Source organism: Nicotiana tabacum, chromosome 3 (assembly GCF_000715075.1).
Source record: "Nicotiana tabacum cultivar K326 chromosome 3, ASM71507v2, whole genome shotgun sequence".
Classification (NCBI taxonomy): Eukaryota; Viridiplantae; Streptophyta; class Magnoliopsida; order Solanales; family Solanaceae; genus Nicotiana; species Nicotiana tabacum.
In genome coordinates this window covers 10,813,747-10,834,465 of record NC_134082.1, presented here as the reverse complement: position 1 = coordinate 10,834,465, position 20,719 = coordinate 10,813,747, and the positions used below count along the sequence as shown (strand labels likewise).

Here is a 20,719-nt window from a genome sequence, read left to right as displayed (position 1 = left end):
AAATTCCAAACTTTGACAAAAATTTATTTTTCTTAGACTTGCTCCCACTTTCACCTTCATGAATTTACTAATCACTTGTGAAATAGCATAATCCTTATAATCCCCAAATAATCTTTTCCTTTGACTAATGTCAATTACCTTACGACAAATTCCACATAAAATACTACAGGGTGCAACATTGTCGTAACTTATTACTGTAAAGCTTAATATCATCGTAATGTAATACTGTCGAGTACAACACTGTCGTAACTTAATATTGCAAGACATAATATTGACATAATATTGCGGGACGTAACACAAATTCTGATAGAATATCCGGCTGTTACTTAGGCCGACGTGTATAACCGGTATCAACCAAAAATCAGAGTGGAAAGTAACTAGGGTCAATTATCCAAGGAGACGGGGAGATCGATGGGGATATCACGCATCGTATTGGGGGTGGTTAGCGTCTGGAGTCCTGCGTGACAAGAATATGCCACCTAAATTTAAAGATAAGTTCTATAAAGTGGCAGTTATACTAGCCATGTTGTATGAGGCTGAGTGTTGGCCAGTCAAGAATTCATATATTCAGAAGATGAAAGTAACATAAATGAGGATGTTGAGATAGATATACGAGCACACTAGTCTGGATAAGATTTGGAATGAAGATATTCTGGAGAGGGTGGGCGTGGCTCCCATGGACGATAAGATGTGGGAAGCGAGTCTTAGATGGTTTGGGCATGTGCGAAGGAGGAGCCTAGATACCCCGGTTAGGAGGTGTGAGTGGTTGGCTTTGGTAGGTGCGAGAAGAGGTAGAGGGCGACCTAAGAAGTATTGGGGTGAGGTGATCAGGCAGGACATGGCATGACTTTAGATTTCCGAGGACATGGACCTTGATAGGAAGGTGTGAAGGTCGAGCATTAGGGTTGTAGGTTAGGGGATAGTCGAGCATTTTTCTTTATTGTACCGGCTAGTCTGATAGTATCTTGTCTTAGACTGCTAGTGGCTTTTGTTGTGTTTCATACTTTTTTTAAAAATTATTATTATTATTATTATTATTATTATTATCATTATTATTATTATCATTATTATTGCCTTTCCATTTATTTTCTCTCTCTTACGGTGCTGATATTATTTTTTCGGTTTCTATTGTTGTTACAGATCTATTGTCTCTGATTCAAGGGTCTCCCAGAAACAACCTCTTGTAATGACCCTGCCGATCGTTTTGAGTACTTTAGCTTCGATACCCTATTTATTGACTCCTCTCTGTTATATTGTGGTTATGTAACTTGCCGGTATGTTTGGGTTTGGTTCCGGGTGAGTTTTGGAGTGAAATGGGACATATAGTCCCGAGGTTGGAGGTTTAAATTGAAAGAGTTGACCTATTTGACTTTTATGTAGACAACTCTAGAATAGAGTTTTGATGGTTCTAATAGCTCCTTATGGTGATTTTGGACTTATGAGCGTGTCCGGATATTGATTTGGAGGTCCATAGGTCATTTCGGCATGAATTAGTAAAAATTGGAAAATGGAAGATTTGGAAAGCTTGATCGGGAGTTGAATTTATTGAGATTGGAGTCGGATCCTGATTCCAAAAGTTGGAATAGGTTCGTAATGTCATTTATGACTTGTCTCTAAAATTTGGAGTCAATCGGAGTCGTTTTGGTATGAATCGGCATTGGTTTCGAAAGTTCATAGTTGCATAGGCTTGAATTTGGGTTGCAATTCGTAGAATCGATGTTGTTTTACGTGATTTTTGACCTCGAGTAGGTTCGTTATATGTTTTGAAGCCTGCTGGTATATTCGGACAGGGTCCTGGGGGCCCCGGGTGTGGTTCGGGTCAAAGTTGGACCAATTTTGGACTTAGCTTCATTGTTGAAGTCCCGGGCTTGCTAGTGTCATCGCACCTGCAGAGGCATTTATCGAAGGTGCAGAATCACGAGTGTGGAAGGTGAAGCGCAGAAGTAAAAAAGACAGCCCAGGGCTGGGCTCGTAGGTGCACCTACGCAGGTGTGGACCAGCTTGTGTAGAAGCGGAATTGGAGGAGGGGGCCTTAAGCAGGACCGCAGTTGCGAGCCATGGTCCGTAGAAGCGGAACTTTTGGATTTAAGTGGAATCCGCACCTACGATGGTTTTCTGTAGGTGCGGTGTCGCAGAAGCAACAAAAAGGCTCAATAAACGGATTTGCTGGGCAGAAAAGAGGAATTTTTGAGGGTTTGATTCATAATCCATTTGTGGACTTAGAGAGCTTGGTGGAAGGCGATGTTTCGAGGGATTTTCTAGGAAAACTTTGAAGTAAGGAATCTTAACTCAATTTTGGTTAATTTACAAGAATCTATTGTTAATTTCATCATTTAATTGGTATTTGGAGTTGGAAATTGGGGGAAAATGGCAGACACTTCCTAGACTAATTTTTGAGTTTTGAAAGCGATTTGAGGTCTGATTTGAGTAGTTCTTATTTGGGTGGATTTGTTATTGAATATGTATTTGGATTTTGTAATTTTGGTCGGGTTCCTACGCGCGGGCCTGGGTTGACTTTTCAATCTTTGCAAAGATTGTAATTTCATTTTTGAATTAGTTTCCTATAGTTATATTTATAGTATGGAATTGTTTTGGCTAGATTCGAGCTGTTCAGAGTTGGATAATCGAGGGAAATGCCTACTATTGGATTGATTTAGCGTGATTTGAGGTAAGTGACTTGCCTAACTGATAGGTTTTCAATGTCTTTGCCTTATGTTTTGATGATCTAACAAACTTACTGTCAAGAACCAGATAGGGAACTTGACACACATGGATTATTTAACGGATTCCAGCTAAATGTGAACTGCTATAACTTTAGGAGACAGGAAACCAAACAAGGACCTGATACCCTTGTGTTTCCCTCATAGCAGTACAAAGTCAATTGGACATAGCAGGAAGCGACATGACCGCCTGCACTGTTTCTACCTGCATTGCACTATTTTTAGTGCCCACTTATTCCTTGACCAACTAAAGTGCTTACATCATTTCAAGTGATATCATCAAGGTGTATCAACAATGAGTTTATATCAAAACATCACTTGCACATTTCTGATCCTCATTCAAGCCTTTTGCAAAACAGAGAAATCAATTCTCACGAGTTTGAAGAACAAAGTTAAATGCTACTACGGACTAGTTCCTAAAGTTAGTATTTTGTTGTCCTTAGTTGAGTTGTAACTTTGTGATTATTCTTATTGTATCTCCTAAACTGCTTAGCCAGAAACGTTGATTAGGAACCCTCTTGTAAAATCCGTAAACTCTCTGAGTTTATGTTGTGACTAGGTTTAGTCATAAGTTAAAGTCTTTGTTACTAGAGAGTGACAAAGTGGCTTATGGTGAGAGTATCACAAGTTAGTTAAAGTCTTTGTAACTAGAAAGTGAAAATGTGGCTTGTGGTGAGAGTACCACAAGTTAGTTGAGTTAAATCCTTTGTAATAGAATTATTACAAAGTGACTTGTAATAGGTGTTTACAAGTTAGTGAAGTTTCCTACAGGTGTAGGTCGTGATTTTTGTCCCCTTGAGTTGGGATTTTTCCATGTAAAAATCCTGTGTCTCATTTTCTTACACTTTTACTAGCATTCTCAGCATAACCTCACAGAGGACCATGAACTCTACTATTTGGTGGACTTATATAAACTAACAATTGGTATCCGAGCGGGTTCCTCCTATCAGGCTAACACTAAGGAAGGATTCTTATGGCTGCTCTACAAATTTTGAAGAAGGTCAATCTACATACCGACCACCCAGGTTCAATGGACAATATTATGGGTGCTGGAAAACAAGAATGCATGATTTTATCATGGATGAGGATTCTGAGTTTTGGGATATCATATGTGATGGTCCTTATGTTCCAACAAAGGTACTAGAAGAACTTCCATTTTCAATGTCAAAAACCAGAGTAAAGAATACACCGACGCAGACAGGAAATCTTGGAGAAGAATTTTCGTGCCAAAAAAATTCTAATATGTGGAATAGGACCTGAAGAATATAATAGAATATCCGCTTGTGACACTGCTAAGGAGATATGGGACGCTTTGCAAACAACTCATGAGGGAACCACCCAAGTAAAACAGTCTAAGAGCGATATGCTCACGACTGAGTATGAACTCTTCAGGATGAAAGACGATGAATCTATTCAAGATATGTACACAAGATCCACTTCCATCATAAATGAGTTACACTCACTAGGTGAAACCATTCCTAGAAACAAGCTAGTGAGGAAAATCCTCAGTATTCTGCCTAGCCCTTAGGAAAGCAAGGTGAATGCTATTACTGAATCAAAGGACTTGTAGGAGCTGACTGTAGAAGAGCTGGTTGGAAATCTGAAGACCTACGAGATGAAGAGGAAGATAAACAGTGAAAGAAAAGAACCTGGTACTCAAAGCTGATAGCAATGACTCAAGTGAGGAAGACAATGACATGGCTTACTTAACCAAAAGATTTCAGAAGATGGTTAGAAGAAATGGAGAAATACTAAAAAGGGGCAGCTCTAGCAAACCAAAAAACTATGATCTCTGTCATAAGTGTGGAAAGCCTGGACACTTCATCAAAGACTGTCCTCTCTTGAAGCAAGAATTCTCCTAGAACAACCCTGAAAAAGCAGCTAAGAGGAACTCAGTTCCTTTCAAGGACTTCAAAAGAAAGAGATCTGCTGACCATGTGATGAAACATGCTCTTGCAGTATGGGGAGATTCCTCTGGTGAGTCTGAAGAAGAAATTGATGCTGGTGATAGTTCAATGATGGCAGTTAAAGGCGAGGAAAATGAATATGCCTCAATTTTTCCTTTGATGGCCCAATCAGATGATGATGAAGACGATGATAACAAGAAGGTAAATTTCAGGGATGTCCAGAAAAATCTGAAATCCTACTCTCCTAAGAAACTCATGTCTTTAGCTAGTTTATTGATTGATGCCTATCATAGTCTTGTGGAGGATAGGGATTCCTTGACCTTAGAACTAGGAGAAGCTGAACAAACTAGAGATGACTTAGTAGTTGTAGTTATTGACCATAAAGAAACCATTGAAAACTTCAAAGAAGAAAGAAATGATATCTTGGCAGTAATTGCAGACCTAAGGGAAACAATAGAGAGACTAGAGACTAATTCAAAACCTGGAAATTCTGGAAAAGGAAAAGAGATGGCCAGTAAGGAACATATTAGGCTTGAAAATGAGTTGAAAGCTGTGAGAACTAGGATGTGTGTTGAAACTGAGAAAAACAAGCACCTCCAAACTGATCTAGAAAGAGTAAAAAATGATCTTGAAAAGTTCCTAAAGTGGACCTGGTCCTCAGAAGCTATCACTACAATGTACACTAATAATGGTGGAAACAGGCATGGAATAGGGTTCCAAAGGGAGAAAACTCCTTACAACCCTCACATAAAGTACGTCACTATTTATTATAACTAGCTTTGTAACCACTGTGGGAACAATGGACACTTCAAAGAAAATTGCCAGGCCAGGGTTCAATCTGTTCAGAAAAACAAAGTGTTTATTGAAAAAGTGACTACAAAAGAGGGACCAGGTTCCACTCACAAAAAATGCACATTACCTCCATAGACTAAGAGAGCTCTTATTCATCCTCTTGCCTACTACAAGGGACCCAAACTTGCTTGGGTTCCTAAAAAGAACTCTTGATCTTCTTGTGCATGGAATAGACAAAGGAAGCGGTCAACAATGGATCATGGATAATGGGTGTTCAAAGCACATGACTGGGAACACCATGGACTTTCTTTCAAAAAGCCCTACAAGAAAGGAGTGTATCCTTTGGAAATGGGAAAAAAGGGTACATTCTTGGAGTTGGAAAAGTCGGGAATTCACTCACTTATTTTATTGAAAATGTGTACTATGTCAATGGACTTAAGTACAGTCTCTTAAGTGTCTCTCAGATCTATGATGAAGGAAACAAGGTGGAATTCTTGTCCAAGATATGTACAGTTACTGATCTGGTAACTGGTGAAGTGGTACTTGTGGCCAAAAGATACAAGAACATCTATGTTGCTGATTTCGAGTCCTTACAAAGTGGTGATCTAAGTTGTCTGAAAGTTGTTGATGATGATGCTGAACTGTGGCACAGAAGACTGGGGCACGCAAGCTTTTCTCTTCTGAACAAACTAATTCAGAAGGACCTAGTCTATGGTCTGCACATGACAAAGTTCAATGTGCAAAAAATCTGTGATGCCTGTGCTAGAGGAAAACATGTGAAGTCCTCTTTTAAGTCAAAAAGGGATGTGAGTACCTCAAAGCCACTAGAGCTTTTGCATATGGACCTATGTGGTCCTATGAGAGTGAAAAACAAAGAAAGAAAAAGATACATTTTTGTGATAGTGGATGACTACTCCATATTCACATGGACTCTATTTCTTAGAACTAAAGATGAAACCTTTGAGGTATTTGTGGCCTTTGTGAAGAAAATCTAGGTGAAGATGGAGTCTAGAGTCGCATGCATTGGGTCAGATCATGGAACAGAATTTGACAATGCCAAATTTGATGAGCTCTGCAATGAAAATGGCATCACCCACAACTTCTCAGCTCCCAGAACTCCTCAACAAAATGGAGTAGTAGAAAGGAAGAACATAACTCTAGAAGAGATGGCAAGAACAATGCTAATCGACAGTGGAATTGCAAAGAACTTCTAGGTTGAAGCGGTTAACACTGCTTGCTACTTGGTGAATAGGTACATGATCAGATCCTTCCCGAACAAAACCCCATATGAGCTACTGAATGGAAGAAAACCCAAGCTGACTCACTTATGAACATTTGGGTGCAAATGCTATGTTCTCAATAATGGAAAGGATCAGCTTGGTAAATTCGATGCCAAGAGTGATGAAGGAATATTTCTGGGTTACACTTCTCAAAGAAAAGCGTACAATATATATAATAAGTGGACTTATGTGTTGAGGAAAGTTCTCATGTTATTTTTTATGAGTTTTATCCATCATGTGAGAAGAATGCTGAAGAAGATCAAGATGGAGAAACCTTACTAGGCCCTGATAAAGTCATTGACATGACAAATGGAAAGGCAGATATGATGAGTCAAGTTAAAGAGTTGAGTGAAGACAATACTGTCTCATCTTCAATGGAACCAAGTACTTCAATTACAACCACTGAAGCTGAAGAAAGAGTAGTTGATGTAGTTCAGAGTACTCCCCTAGCACCTGAGAGAAGAACTCAGGAAAATCAGTCAAATGTGCCCACATTCTCTCTAAATGAACCTCAGACATCTAACTGGAGGCACAAAAGCTCTCATCCTCTTGACAACATAATTACCCCTCTAGATTTCGGAGTACAAAACATGTCAAAATCCAGAAATTCACTTGCCTTCTCAGCCTTTCTCTTCCAAATAGAACCCAAGAATATCAAGGAAGCCTTAAAAGATGCAGATTGGATTACAACCATACAAGACAAGTTACATCAGTTTGAAAGGAACAATGTCTGGCACCTGGTACCCAGACCCTCAGATTGAACCATTATAGGAACCTGGTGGGTATTCAGGAACAAGATTGATGAACATGGGAATACCACAAGGAACAAGGCCAGGCTAGTGGTTCAAGGCTACAATCAGGAGGAAGGGATTGACTATGATGAAACCTTGTTTCGTATGGATGTCAAAAGTGCATTTCTGAATGGACTTCTTAAGGAAGAAGTCTATGTGAAGCAACCTCCAGGGTTTAAATGTAATGAACACCCTGAATATATGTTTAAATTGGACAAAACACTATATAGGCTGAATCAGACCCCTTGAGCTTGGTATGAAAGACTGTCAAAATTCCTCTTGGAAAATGGCTTTAAAAAGGGGAAAATTGACAACACCATGTTCCTAAAGAAACGGGGAGGAAACCTGCTCATTGTTCAGGTCTATGTTGATGATATCATTTTTTGAGCAACAACTGATTCTTTGTGTGAAGAATTTGCAAAACTCATGGGAAGTGAGTTTGAAATGAGTATGATGGGGGAACTAAACTTCCACTTCGGTCTTCAAGTAAAACAGTCCCCAAAGGGTACATTTATTTGTTAGCAAAAATACATCAGGAAGCTCTTGATGAGGTTTGACATGGAACCATCAAAGGTGATAGGCACTCCCATTGTTGCGGCCACTCGACTGGACATGGATGAAGCTGGGACTCCTGTGAATCAAACCATGTATAGAGGCATTTATTGGGTCTCTTCTCTATCTTACTGCCAGTAGACCTGATATTGTCTTCAGTGTGGGGCTATATACAAGATTTCAATCAAATCCCAAGGAATCTCATTTGAAGGCAGCCAAAAAAATTCTGAGATATCTTAAAGGAACACCGAACTTGGTCCTTTATTATCCCTCAGGTGACAGCTTTAATCTCATTGGATATGCTGATGCAGACTATGCAGGTTATCTTGTGGACAGGGAAAACACTTCTGGAATGGCTCACTTCTTAAGTTCATGTCTCATCTCTTGGGGCACAAGGAAGCAAAACTCAGTGGCTCTTTCAAAAGCTAAAGCAGAATATGTAGCCGCGACATCCTGCTATACACAACTTTTATGGATCAAGCAGCAACCGGAGGACTTTGGGTTACTCACTTAGAGTGTGCCCCTTCTATGTGATAACACCAGTGCACTCGACATGGCCAAGAATCCATTTCAACACAAAAGGACCAAGCATATTGATGTTCGGCATCACTTTCTGAGGGACAATGTGGAGAAAGGGTTGATATGTATGAAGTTCTGTAGCATAGAAGAACAAATTGCAGACATCTTCACCAAGGCATTAAGTAGGGAATATTTTGAAAGAAACAGAGTGAAGTTGAGGCTTTTAAAGCCCAATTGATAACTTGATTCCTCATTATTTAGCTATGAAAATCACCTTAAAAAAACTAGCTAAAAGTATTTTCTGGCCATGTCTAACTCACTTCAATACCGTTGCAGGTAAACATGCATGATGAGTATAGAAGCTGCAGATGTAGTGCATGGATGATAAAAGAGGATTGATACTTTCAAATAACAGGTCAAGAACCTAGTTATTGTACCAAAGGTTAGTAGTCTTGTGCATTATTTAATACACGTCTTAAAAGGGTACAAAACACAACTGCCATGTTATCCAACTTTTCACACTCTGCTGTCACATCTCTTCACTTCAAATCATTCCATCTCCCTCTGAAACGTTGTATTTCTCCACGCCCAACTGCTGTTTCAGAACCGGTGCCTATCTCTCTCTTCATAATTATCCATTATTAATAAAACCCCCCTCTATTCTCCACAGACCATAAGTCCTCTTTTAGAACTTCCCAAAGCACCTTCGCTCCATCTTTCTAATGGCTGATACAAACTCCAACCTCCCTGCCTCAGTCATACCTGTTATTAAAAACCCTATGGAGTCCTCCACCCCTACTGAGCCCTCTTTAACCACTCTTACCCTTCCCACTAAAATCACACCTCACCCAGATTCCCCGTCTCTCTCCATTTCAAAAGCCCCTAAAATTATTGATCTATCTTCTCTATCTTCTGATGTTCCCACTAATCAAAGAACAAGTGGAGAACAAGGTCATAACCCTGAGGTCACAGAGAGTTCCGCCATTATTGATACATATTTTGTGGTGGCAGTAGTGCCGATTGAGGAAGAAAAGTTTGTAACCATCTTTGTGGTGTCTGCTAATGGTATACTGCATGAGATCATCTCTCAGAAAAATGCAGTGCAGGTGGGAACGAAGGGGACATTGTAACTGTTGAAGGCGCTGCACTAGCAGAAGCTACTATGCCCTCACATGAGGAACCTGATCCCTCTCCGGAGGACCCAGGTCAGGGTTCTCATTCCCAGGATAGTTCTATTCCTACATTCATTGTTGTGCCTTTAGACATACAGGTACCTGAGATGAGGTCCAGTGATGAGGAGGATTTAGACGACCTAGCTCATGATGACTTCATAGTTAAGCGAAGGGTGGTATCCACTCCTGAGTCTTCCCCCAAGCGACCCACTACCAGGTTGCAAGCTAAGGTGGCCTACGACTCTGCCCTTCAAAAGAGCAGAAAAAGTAGTAAGAAGCAAAGGAGGAAGCTGGTGAAAGATGGTGTGCCCGTAAGTGATAAGGCGATCCCTGTGGTAGAGGTGGAGGAGGAAACCCCAGATGAACTTGGTTCATTGGTGAGACGGTCCCAGAAGAAGAAGAAGCCTGCTTTAGTAGAAAGAGTCACTACATCATTTTAGTCCTACAACCACTCTTGAGAAGTGTGGCCTAAAATGCTAAGAAGTGTAGCATTTGGTCAAAGGCAACACTTTATGGCTTTAGGCAACGATTTTTGGGGTTGGGGGGTGACCTAAAGTACCGTAACCTTTGACTATTGGCCACGCTTTGTAGGTGTTGTCTTAGAAGCAATGCTTTAAAAATGTGGCCTATATAGTACAAAGTCCATGCTTATATTTTCTCATATAGCCACGCTTTTATGGCATAAGGCCACACATGTGAAGCGTGATCTTTGTCACGTTATAGACTACACTTTTAAAGTGTGGCTTCTAGAGAAACGTTTATCATTAACACTAGATTAATAATTCCTATGGCCACACTTTCTAAGCGTGGAAATTTTGTCTACACTATGAAGTAATTTTTTAAATATTTATATTAGCCATAATTTTGTGGTTAAAAAATTATATATATATATATATATATATATATATATATATATATATATATATATATATATATATATATATATATATATATATATATATATATATATATATATATATATATATATATATATATATATATATATATATATATATATATATATATATATATATATATAGAATAAAAATAATTCAAATGCGTATACTTGGAATAAACTTCAACAAATTAGAAACATACTTTGCGTACTATCTATAGTAATAAAGTACTGTTGGTTTAAGAAGTTCACTAGCAAAGACCTCTACAAAATCAAATGTATTCATATTTATAGTATCAATATAAAATAAAAATAAACATCACAATTGTTCAAAAGGTGTTCACCATTCACTTTAATGAATCAAATTGATTTGTGGCCATCATTTCCAATTGCATCACCGGTATTTTCCTACACATTCAAAATAAAATTAAAAATTAGAAAGAAACAAATATATAGTAAGCACTGGTTATATCTTACTAAGAGCTAATGAGATTTTATTTCACTAATATATCATAACAATATCAAACACAGAAAAGATATACAAGTGAAAGAGAAGCAAAAATGTGAATTAACATACATTTTACCTATCTCCTTCTATAATCGCAACAATCACTTAATTTAATAAGAAGAGAAAAGGGCCAAATATACCCTCTACTTTTAAATATTGTTTATATTTTATCTTCATTATACTATACTGTCAAATTTACCCCTGCCATTATACTACTTGGTAAAATATAAATACCTTTTCAAGACTTGGGGCATGAGTTGAGCCAGAAGAATGTGGTAGATTATGGCCTCTCATAGCTCATGCACTACTTGCATCAACCGGTGAAGGAATATTAGATCCAACACACCCTTGTATATCATAAAAATCCAGTCTAGGTTTTTTTTCCACCAATTGACTAAAAAATCATAGCATTTCTTCTCTCATCATTTCCTTCATTTTTTCCTCTAGAGAAGTTATTTCGTTGGCATGCTGTTGTTTAAGCTTGGTGATTTCTTCATCTTTTTTCATAGAGCTTGTCGTCACCGATCTATCATAGCATCTAACCTGACCAGGCTGCTCCTTTTCAATAGCCCTAAATGCATCATCTGCTGTTTCTCCGGAACTTTGATAATTCTGAAATTCAGACAGTCAAAAAAAATATTATTGCCCATCACTTACAAGTCAAGATAAATCGAACACTAAAATAAGTTTCAACCAGTCAAGTTAGACTAAAGAAAAGTTTAACAGACTTCAAAATTTAGCCAAGAATGTTAATAGATTTTTCAGCGACAAGGATTGTAGCCATTTTAATATGAAGTTTCAAACAAACTGAATTGATTTTTTTCCCTTGAAACTGGTGCCAAGATTTAGCCAAGAAGTTTCAAACTGAACTGAAGTTTGAAACTGAAGTGAACCGGTAAAATTCTTAATTGTATTGTAATTACTCACTTCGCCATTATATATTCTAGTAGGAAGAGTTCGACTCCTTTGCAACATATTGCTGGTGTAAACTGAGTATAAAAATGAGATATGGTAAGCTAGTTTTCTTCTTTAAATGCAAGTGTGGGTAGCATTTTATAAAGGAGGTTATTATGCCTATGAACCAGAAATGCAAGGGGACAGAAATATGCTACTGTACAATTTTCCTTTTTAAGTACTTGTAGGAAAAATGTAAGGAATAACATTCTGTTAAAAGGAAACAAATATTTTCAAGAAAATATTGCTAATATCTTCTCAAGGCTGTCAATCTTTCAATAACATCAATGTTGCTCCTTTTAGGTGCTATTGTAGATGAAGTTCACCAAAGGCGCATTGACATGCACTTGGAATCATTGGCTTTGAAAACTAAGCAATGTGGACTAAACATATGACTTATCTTATTCACTAACATCATGAATAATGTGACACTTCGACAAGAGTCTATATCTAGAGTACTGATTACTTAGGCCTTCAATTCACTCATGAACATTGGGGCTTCTTTTTTTTTGGGGTGTGATTTGGGGAATAATTCCTTGGCAAAATTAAGCACCATCCGCCATTAAATATATACCATTTATAGTAACTTCTACAGTCATATTACATCTTTTTATGAAATGCTGCAATAGTATTCTGGTAATCACGTGAATGTCCAAATCCAAATGTCTATTCTTAAGAGATACCTAGACGTGATTCAAACTCCAAAAAAGAAAAGGTGAAAGATACAAAAGAATACCATTAGGGAAATAAATTTCCAACTATATCACATGAAATCTTCTTGACATACTCAGGTCAAATTGATATAAAAAGAATAAGGGTTCTTCCTTTCATAATGCCCTAAAAACTTGCTAAAAAACAGAAAGTTCTTACATTCTAAGCAGAGATTACGTGTAGAAATGGGTTTTGGCTAAACTTCTTGTTAAACTTCTCTTAAACGAATTCAGTTAAAGAGAGAAATACACACAAGACTTAACTTGCAGCATGACTTACTATAGCAACTTGAGTATCCGTATGAACTTCCTTCCTTTTTTTTGTACGAGTTGTAATAAACATTTCAGACTTTGATGATTCCTCGTTGTTCTCTTTGGTTACGCCCTACAAATTACATCAAAGAAGATATAAAAAAAATATCATTATGTTTCGACAAAGTATAAAAAGAAATGAAAGTCAGATTACAAAGTGTCAACTAAATATTACCAATGCCACACGCACTCTTGCAAAATTAATAGGTCCCATTTGATGCCTCCACTTTTTTTTTCCTGTTTTCAGAATTTAATTGGCACATATACTAACAACAAAAGAAGCATATTAATTAATAAATCAAAAGGAAAAAACATATATTGCAACAATAGGTAGAAAATGCAAAAATGCACGGTTTAATCTTACTTGGACATCTTCGTCATCCCAATACTCAATCAATTGATAGAATTGAACTTCAGGTATCTCATTGGGACGATATACACTTTTTTCCTTAAGTCTCGTTCCATTAAGTATTAGGATTCTACTTTGACATTGAAATTAGAATTTTGAAATACTTCTATTATCATTGCTTCCTCCCAGATAGGTTGGGTACAAATATAGCAGATTTTTTACTTTTCCAAACACATTTACTTATTTTAAGTAAAGACTAAAGAATGAAAGGATATATAACTGGAAGAACAAAGTAAAAGAAAAGCAAAAGCCACTAAAGATGGACTATATATATATATATGTGTGTGTGTGTAGGTATTGTTATTAAAATATTTTATTAAGTACATGACCCAATCTTCTAACTGCAAGTATGGAACTTCATAATTTTTATAGATAATTCAGTTTGTAGTAAGTAGCCTGAAAGAAGTTCCATTATAACAAAGTTGTGTGACAGAGTAAGGTTCAATATTGGAAGAATTAACACTTAATAAATACTCACAGTTGTTCCAGTTTATTAGATGCTTCAACAGACTTGAAACGAAAAGGAAGAGTAGAAGACCTCAGTTTTAACTTCCCATGTTTAATTCAAATTAGTCAAACAAAGCTACATGAAGTAGGAAAAAATAGGAAAAGCTTGCATCTATGTACAAGGGAAAAAACCTGAGATATTTTTTACCCCAATATAAATTGAAAAAAAACTTTAAAGGTAACTATTGATCTTGAATAGCCAATTTGCTGTCTTATCTAAGCTTAAACCCATAAGGTTTTTGCACAAGCACATTCTTTAAGTTTAAGAGTCATATATGCCTTCAATATACAGAATCTCAACAATTAGTCTGCACAAAGATATTCTCAAACCATGTATAAAAATACAAATAAAACTCATGTATTATTGGACACAACAGGGAAAAATAGGTATTAAAAGAGAAAAAAATCATAATATATAGAATTTTAAGGAGTAACACAATAGCATGAGTTACATTGTGATGCTCCAACTCAACCCCCTCCGCCCAATTTCCACACAGTCAAAAGAATCATCAGTTGAAAGTTCTAATCAAACTTAAATTTGTTTGTAATAGAAAACTCTTCGAATTATGATTAATCACATAGATAATACATTCAGTTGTCCCTAATTTAATATCGTGAAGCATCTCTTATGAAGTAATACATCTTCAATTGAGAAACAACAATGAGCACTTATCTAACACCATATTTCTCTAAACTTTTGTCAACAAAAAAAACTCTCAAACTGCTTGAAAAGGAATGCACACAGTTAGTCCTTTAAATCTCAGTTGGGTGGTTTAGGTAGCATTTTATTTCAACATTCTAAAAACTTAAAAAAGTTTCAGAAGGGTAAAGAAGTTAAGAAACAAAAATATTCAAAACATTTAAAAACAAAGGCTAATTGCTTAAGTGCAACCCCGGAGGGGACATCACAGTCAACCCAGAAAAGAGTATCACTAACACTTCCCTTGATTCGAAGGACTTTTGGTCAAGCAACAGAATCCACAACTAGTCGCAGTTTCTTCCAGACAAATGCAGATATTTAAAGACCAACAATGGCCGATTGAATCTTTGACTGCAGTGCATATTCATCATCTGGTTAGTCTTTTTTCCCTAAATTCATTGTTCCTGAATTTTATACCAAGTCTGAAATATGGTTATACTGTTTTTTCAATGCAGGATCGATCTTTTGACTTTCATACATTATGTGCACTATATGCTGTAACTGGTAATCCCTTTCATCTTGTATTTAGCTTCCACACCCTATTTGTACCCCAAGCCCCACACTCTTAGTTGCACTATTATGCTAAACTATCGTCAGTCCAAACGGATTTGAAATCCTAGCAGATGATGAGAGTGTTGATATGAACTCATCAACTCTAAATGATCCTAAACTGTTGCAACAAATAATTCCAGCTACTACAGACAACAACAAGCAAGGCGGTATGTTTTCTTCTAAGGAATTGAGTGTTCGACATAATGCTTCATAGAACAATTTAGTTGGGATTCCAAGCCTAAACTAAAACCCCACAAATAATTAACAGAAAAATACAAATGAACCAGACAAAATAGAGGTCCAAAAGAGTACTTAAATGTCTACAAATCTAAAGAAAAAAATATGCCATCAATAAAAAGTCTATCCTAAAGAACCCACAAACAGTTAATCACAAGAAAACCAATGAAATACACTTACCCAGAACCCAAATTAGTCTATTTAACCCAAGAAAAATAACACAATGTAAGCAAACAAATAAAGGTCCAAAACAGTACATATCAATAAATCTTTAGTTACGCAGAAGCCAAATTAATGTAAACGAAACCCCTAATTAACGAAGCATATCCAAAAATTAAACAAAACAAAATTACTTCTTTTTAGCCCAAGAATCTAAAATTATAAAGAGTTCAAAATTTGAGTATAAAACAAAGATTGTACCGAGATACCCAGATATTGTACACAATAAAAGATTATTTTTCATCCCCATTAATAAGAAACTAGAAAAATTGAATCTTAAATTATAAGAACAAAACAAAAAGTTGAAAAAAACAGAAAAGTTTTGAGCAAAGAAATACTTATCAATAGAGAAAGGGATGGAGATTTGCAATATATGGGTGAGCGTAATCTGAAAACACATGTAGCAGAGAGTTGAAAGGAATGAATTAGGTTAAGGAGGCAATTAAGGTGAAGTTGCAGTGAGAGAAAAGAATTGGGGAAAGGACGATAATTTCATTGTCTTATTGTATTGGGGGGAAATATTTTCATTAATTCTAATATTTGGGGGGAAATTTAGAGTGAAATTTTATATAAGAAATTTTTTGACTTTTTCCGTAACTGAACGGTTGCCTTATAAGAATTGGGGGAAATATTTTATTAAGTGCAATTTTGGTGGGAAACTTTTGGGGAAATATTTTATAAGGAATTTTTAGGGTACGCTTGTAAAGAGTTGCATTTAATATGACCATATAACAACTCTTCAAAATCATATCAATAGACCTAAGAAGCGTCGCCAAAAGTTTTATATTTAGGCAACACTTAAAAAATGTTGTCTTTATATTTAAAAAGAACACTTTATAAGTATTAACTTAAAATCCGTGGCCGAAGACTATACTCAAAGGCCACGCCTAAAAAGTATTCCTACAAATACTTTTGACAACACTTTTTAAGTGTTGCCTAAATTAGTGTGGTTGTAGGCATAAAATATTGTAGTGAGTTTCAACCCCTAGTTCCAAGTTGAAGGATATTATGAGTGAGTTGTCGATGTCTGATGAGGATGTGTTAATCAAATACAAGGGATAAGAGAAATCAAGTGGTGGGAAGTCCAGCAAACAAAAGTCTAAAATTGTTCAGGAACCTGGTTCTATGAAGAGGATGAGAAGTGAAGTCAGCCTTGGTTCAGAGAGCCCGAGGCACCAAAAGGTTCTGCTGGGTCGTACGTTTGACCCATCAATCTCTGAGATGGCTGGTATGCGACAAATTCTTGAAATGGTTGAGTTTCAACGATGGGGACACCTATTCCAAATAGATGCACCTAAGACTATGAGGATAAGGTACAAAGCTTCTTTGCTGGCCTCTTTCCCATTGAGACCGATCATATCTGTGCTTCGGTGAATGGAGTAGATATCGTGTTCGATGTTAAGTTGCTTGGAAAAATTCTTAAAATTCCTTCAGTTGGTATATCCAGTGTAAAGGATGTGTGTCAGTTTAACTTCAGAAATGCCATGGTAAAAGACAATGCAAACCAAAAGGGGGACCAGATTCATAAGAAGGCATCGCTCCCTGTCTATCAGCTTTTTTTTGAATTGGTAAACAAAGTTCTATTGCCTCGAGCTGAGAGGAGGTTAGTGAGTTCCAAGTCTGACATGTTCTTGATGGAGCAACTGGATAGATTTACTCCTGTGAGCCTGCCTACTATTATGATTTAACACATGCAAAAGGCAACCACCTTCAAAGATGGTAATCATGGCCTTCCCTACGGGTTTTTGCTTACACGAGTGTTTAAGTTCTTTGAGGTGCCACTGGGGCAAGCCATGTTGGGGACTAAGAAGCAGACTTTCTCACAGACAACATTGGAAGAATGCGAGTGCATAGAAAAGAATGAGGGGGGTAGGGGTAGGGAGTACATCAATCGTCTCACAGCTCATTAATGCTCAGAATAGTGCAACTGAGGAAATTCATCGATTGAAGGCTAGGAATGCTATCCTGGATGGTCAGCAAGCCCAAGGGGTTCCGTCGTCAAATGATGAAGTGGCTTGTTTGACAAAAGAGAATGCTGATCTCAGGGCGCAAGTAGAGAACCTGAAAGCAGAACTGCTCAATGAGCAAAATTTGGCCAATGCTCGAATAGATTTTGTTCTCCAAACACTTGCTGCAGCTTCCAAGCCCTCTACTCCTAGTGCCCCCTAAGTACCCCTTCAGTGACCGGTTTCTGGAAATGTTCTTTTAAGATTTTTTTGTTTTGTTTGGCAAATGTTTTGTTTTCTTTTTTTTTTGATGTGGTTGGGATGAAATAGTACTACTCCCGTCTTAACAATCCAATGTTGCCTTTGCTTTTTAAGCAAAGGCATATTAAATTTTATTAATATAAAAGCTATCCTCTTTTATTATCTCATTGCTTAAATCTATGTTTCTCTTCTCTATCATGTTTTGTGCACATATGTGGCATTAGTTAGTTTGGCTAGACTTCTTTATACCGTTTATCTGTTTGTGTCTTTTTAATAATGCCAAAAGGGGGAATAAATAATTAGTGTAGATAATGAGAAATAAGGAAGGCATAAAGTCAGGGAGAACTTGTGAAAACTTGTGTTCTCCTGTTACTTAATCTAGTTCTCCTTGCTCTAAATCCACGATTATCAATGTTAACTTTATCATCGTCAAAAAGGGGGAAATTGATAGGTTTTCAATGTCTTTGCCTTATGTTTTGATGATCTAACAAACTTACTGTCAAGAACTAGATAGGGAACCTGAAACACATGGACTATTTAACGGATTCCAGCTAATGTGAACTGCTATAGCTTCAGGAGATAGGAAACCAAACAAGGACCTGATACCCTTGTGGTTCCCTCATAGCAGTACAAAGTCAATTGGACACAGCTAGAAGCGACGTGATCGCCTGCACCGTTTCTGCCTGCACTGCACTATTTTCAGTGCCCACTTATTCCTTGACCAACTAAAATGCTTATATCATTTCAAGTGATGTCATCAAGGTGTATCAACAATGAGTTTATATCAAAACAGAACTTGAACATTTCTGATCCTCATTCAAGCCTTTTGCAAAATAGAGAAATCAATTCTCACGAGCTTGCAAAACAAAGTTAAACGCTACTACGGACCAGTTCCTAAAGTTAGTATTTTGTTGTTCTTAGTTGAGTTGTAACTTTGTGATTGTTCTTATTGTATCTCCTAAACTGCTTAGCCAGAAACGTTGATTAGGAACCCTCTTGTAAAATTCGTAAACTCTCTGAGTTTATGTTGTGACTAGGTTTAGTCATAAGTTAAAGTCTTTATTACTAGAGAGTGATAAAATGGCTTATGGTGAGAGTATCACAAGTTAGTTAAAGTCTTTATAACTAGAGAGTGACAAAGTGGCTTGTGGTGAGAGTACCACAAGTTAGTTGAGTTAAATCCTTTGTAATAGAATTATTACAAAGTGGCTTGTAATAGGTGTTTATAAGTTAGTGAAGTTGAAAGCCTACAGGTGTAGGTCGTGGTTTTGTCCCCTTGAGTTGGGATTTTCCACGCAAAAATCTTGTGTCTCATTTACTTACAGTTTTACTAGCATTCTCAGAATAACCTCACAGAGGACCAGATACTCTACTCTTTGGTGGACTCATATAAACTAACACTAACCTTGTATGGGGGAATTACCCCTTAGGATTGTTGTTGTTTCTGATAACTGTGATGTGTGAAATTCATGTACTCAAGGTGACGAGTGTGTACACGTGATATATATTGAAATTGCCGATTTTAATTATGTAGATTACTTTTATGCCTTAATTGAGTTGCTCGTAACATGTGATCTTCATCATCATTAGTATAATTTCACATGCTTTATTTGTCTTATCTCTTAGGTGTTGTTTTCTCTACATGTTTAGTTGAAGCTCTTGTTTCCTTTATTCCGTATTCATTATTTAATTGTTGAACTCTTTACTTGAAGTGTCATTCTTGGAAATATTTGGTTGTTGCAATTGGTATTGATTTATAAAGACTGCGATTCCTAATGAGGCAAGGTGTTAAGTTGTGAAATATCATTCTATTGAGTTATTCACTTCCGGTTGTTAATGTTGAGATTTTGTGTGCATTGTGGTTGAGCTGTGGGCTCTTTATTGTGATTTTGTTTTTATTATTTGGTTTCTCTAGCAAGTTGTGATATTGGGCACTTGAGGTGCGATTTGTGATATGATGTGATATTGATACACATACAGTGGTATAGGGTTCGGGGGTTGAAACACATGCGGTGAGATAAGGTGGGCTTGATATGCGTGGCTAGTAAGGGAACTACTAGACTCCATGCAGTGTGATAAGGTGGGCTAAAACACAGGATGCTATTTCGGGAAAAATAATTTTCAAAACTAAATATAAAGGCTCTCGCGATGATATAAAGAAAGATTGTGAGTTATTCCTGTGATTTGAGACTATGAGGCGGTACCTCGGTAGTGACCCTTGTTTATCTTTCTCTATTTGTTGTACTTGTCTTTGGCTATTTTTTTTCCTTAACATGTCAAATCCTTGTTTCCTTCTGAGATATATTATTTGCGTGATTCTTTGTAGTTAACTTTTGGTATACTCCTTACTTGTTTCATTTCCATTGTCATTATTATTATATTGTTAAATATTTTGACATGTTTTTAATTATTTCTAGTAGGGCCTTGACCTGACCTCGTCACTACTTTATCGATGTTAGGACAGCTTGGCACATATTGGGTACCATTGTGGTGTACTCGTGGTATGCTTCTACACATCTTTTTGTGCAGATAACCTCCAATCAGTCCCAACACTAGTGAGCTGAGTTCGCATTTGGAGACTTCAAGGTACACCTGCTCGCATCCGCAGGCCTCAGAATCCCCTTCTATCCATTTTTATATTTTTCCTTCTTTACTAGAAATAGTTGTATAGGAATGACTTCGATATTGTCATTGAGCTTGTTACTGGTATTTCGCCGGGTTTTGGGCTATTGTATATACACTAAGATATGGAGATTTTTCCTTATATATGTTGTTG

At 37.0% G+C, this 20,719-nt stretch overlaps 1 protein-coding gene across 2 annotated transcripts; it reads right to left on the bottom strand.

Moving 5' to 3' along the window:
- Positions 1-10,781: 10,781 nt before the first annotated feature.
- LOC107823993 (uncharacterized) lies at positions 10,782-16,380 on the bottom strand. Of its 2 annotated transcripts, XM_075249214.1 has the most exons (5): positions 13,477-16,221; positions 13,288-13,378; positions 13,081-13,185; positions 11,371-11,748; positions 10,782-11,036 (listed from the first exon to the last, which is right to left on the bottom strand). In XM_075249214.1, the coding sequence occupies exons 2-4, from the start codon at positions 13,324-13,326 to the stop codon at positions 11,539-11,541; spliced, it is 354 nt and encodes a 117-aa protein (XP_075105315.1). In that variant the 5' UTR covers positions 13,327-13,378; positions 13,477-16,221; the 3' UTR covers positions 10,782-11,036; positions 11,371-11,538. The 2 variants fall into 2 exon arrangements, with proteins under 2 accessions (XP_075105315.1, XP_075105314.1); XM_075249213.1 differs by having other exon boundaries at positions 13,288-16,380.
- Between the last annotated feature and the right edge of the window lie 4,339 nt (positions 16,381-20,719).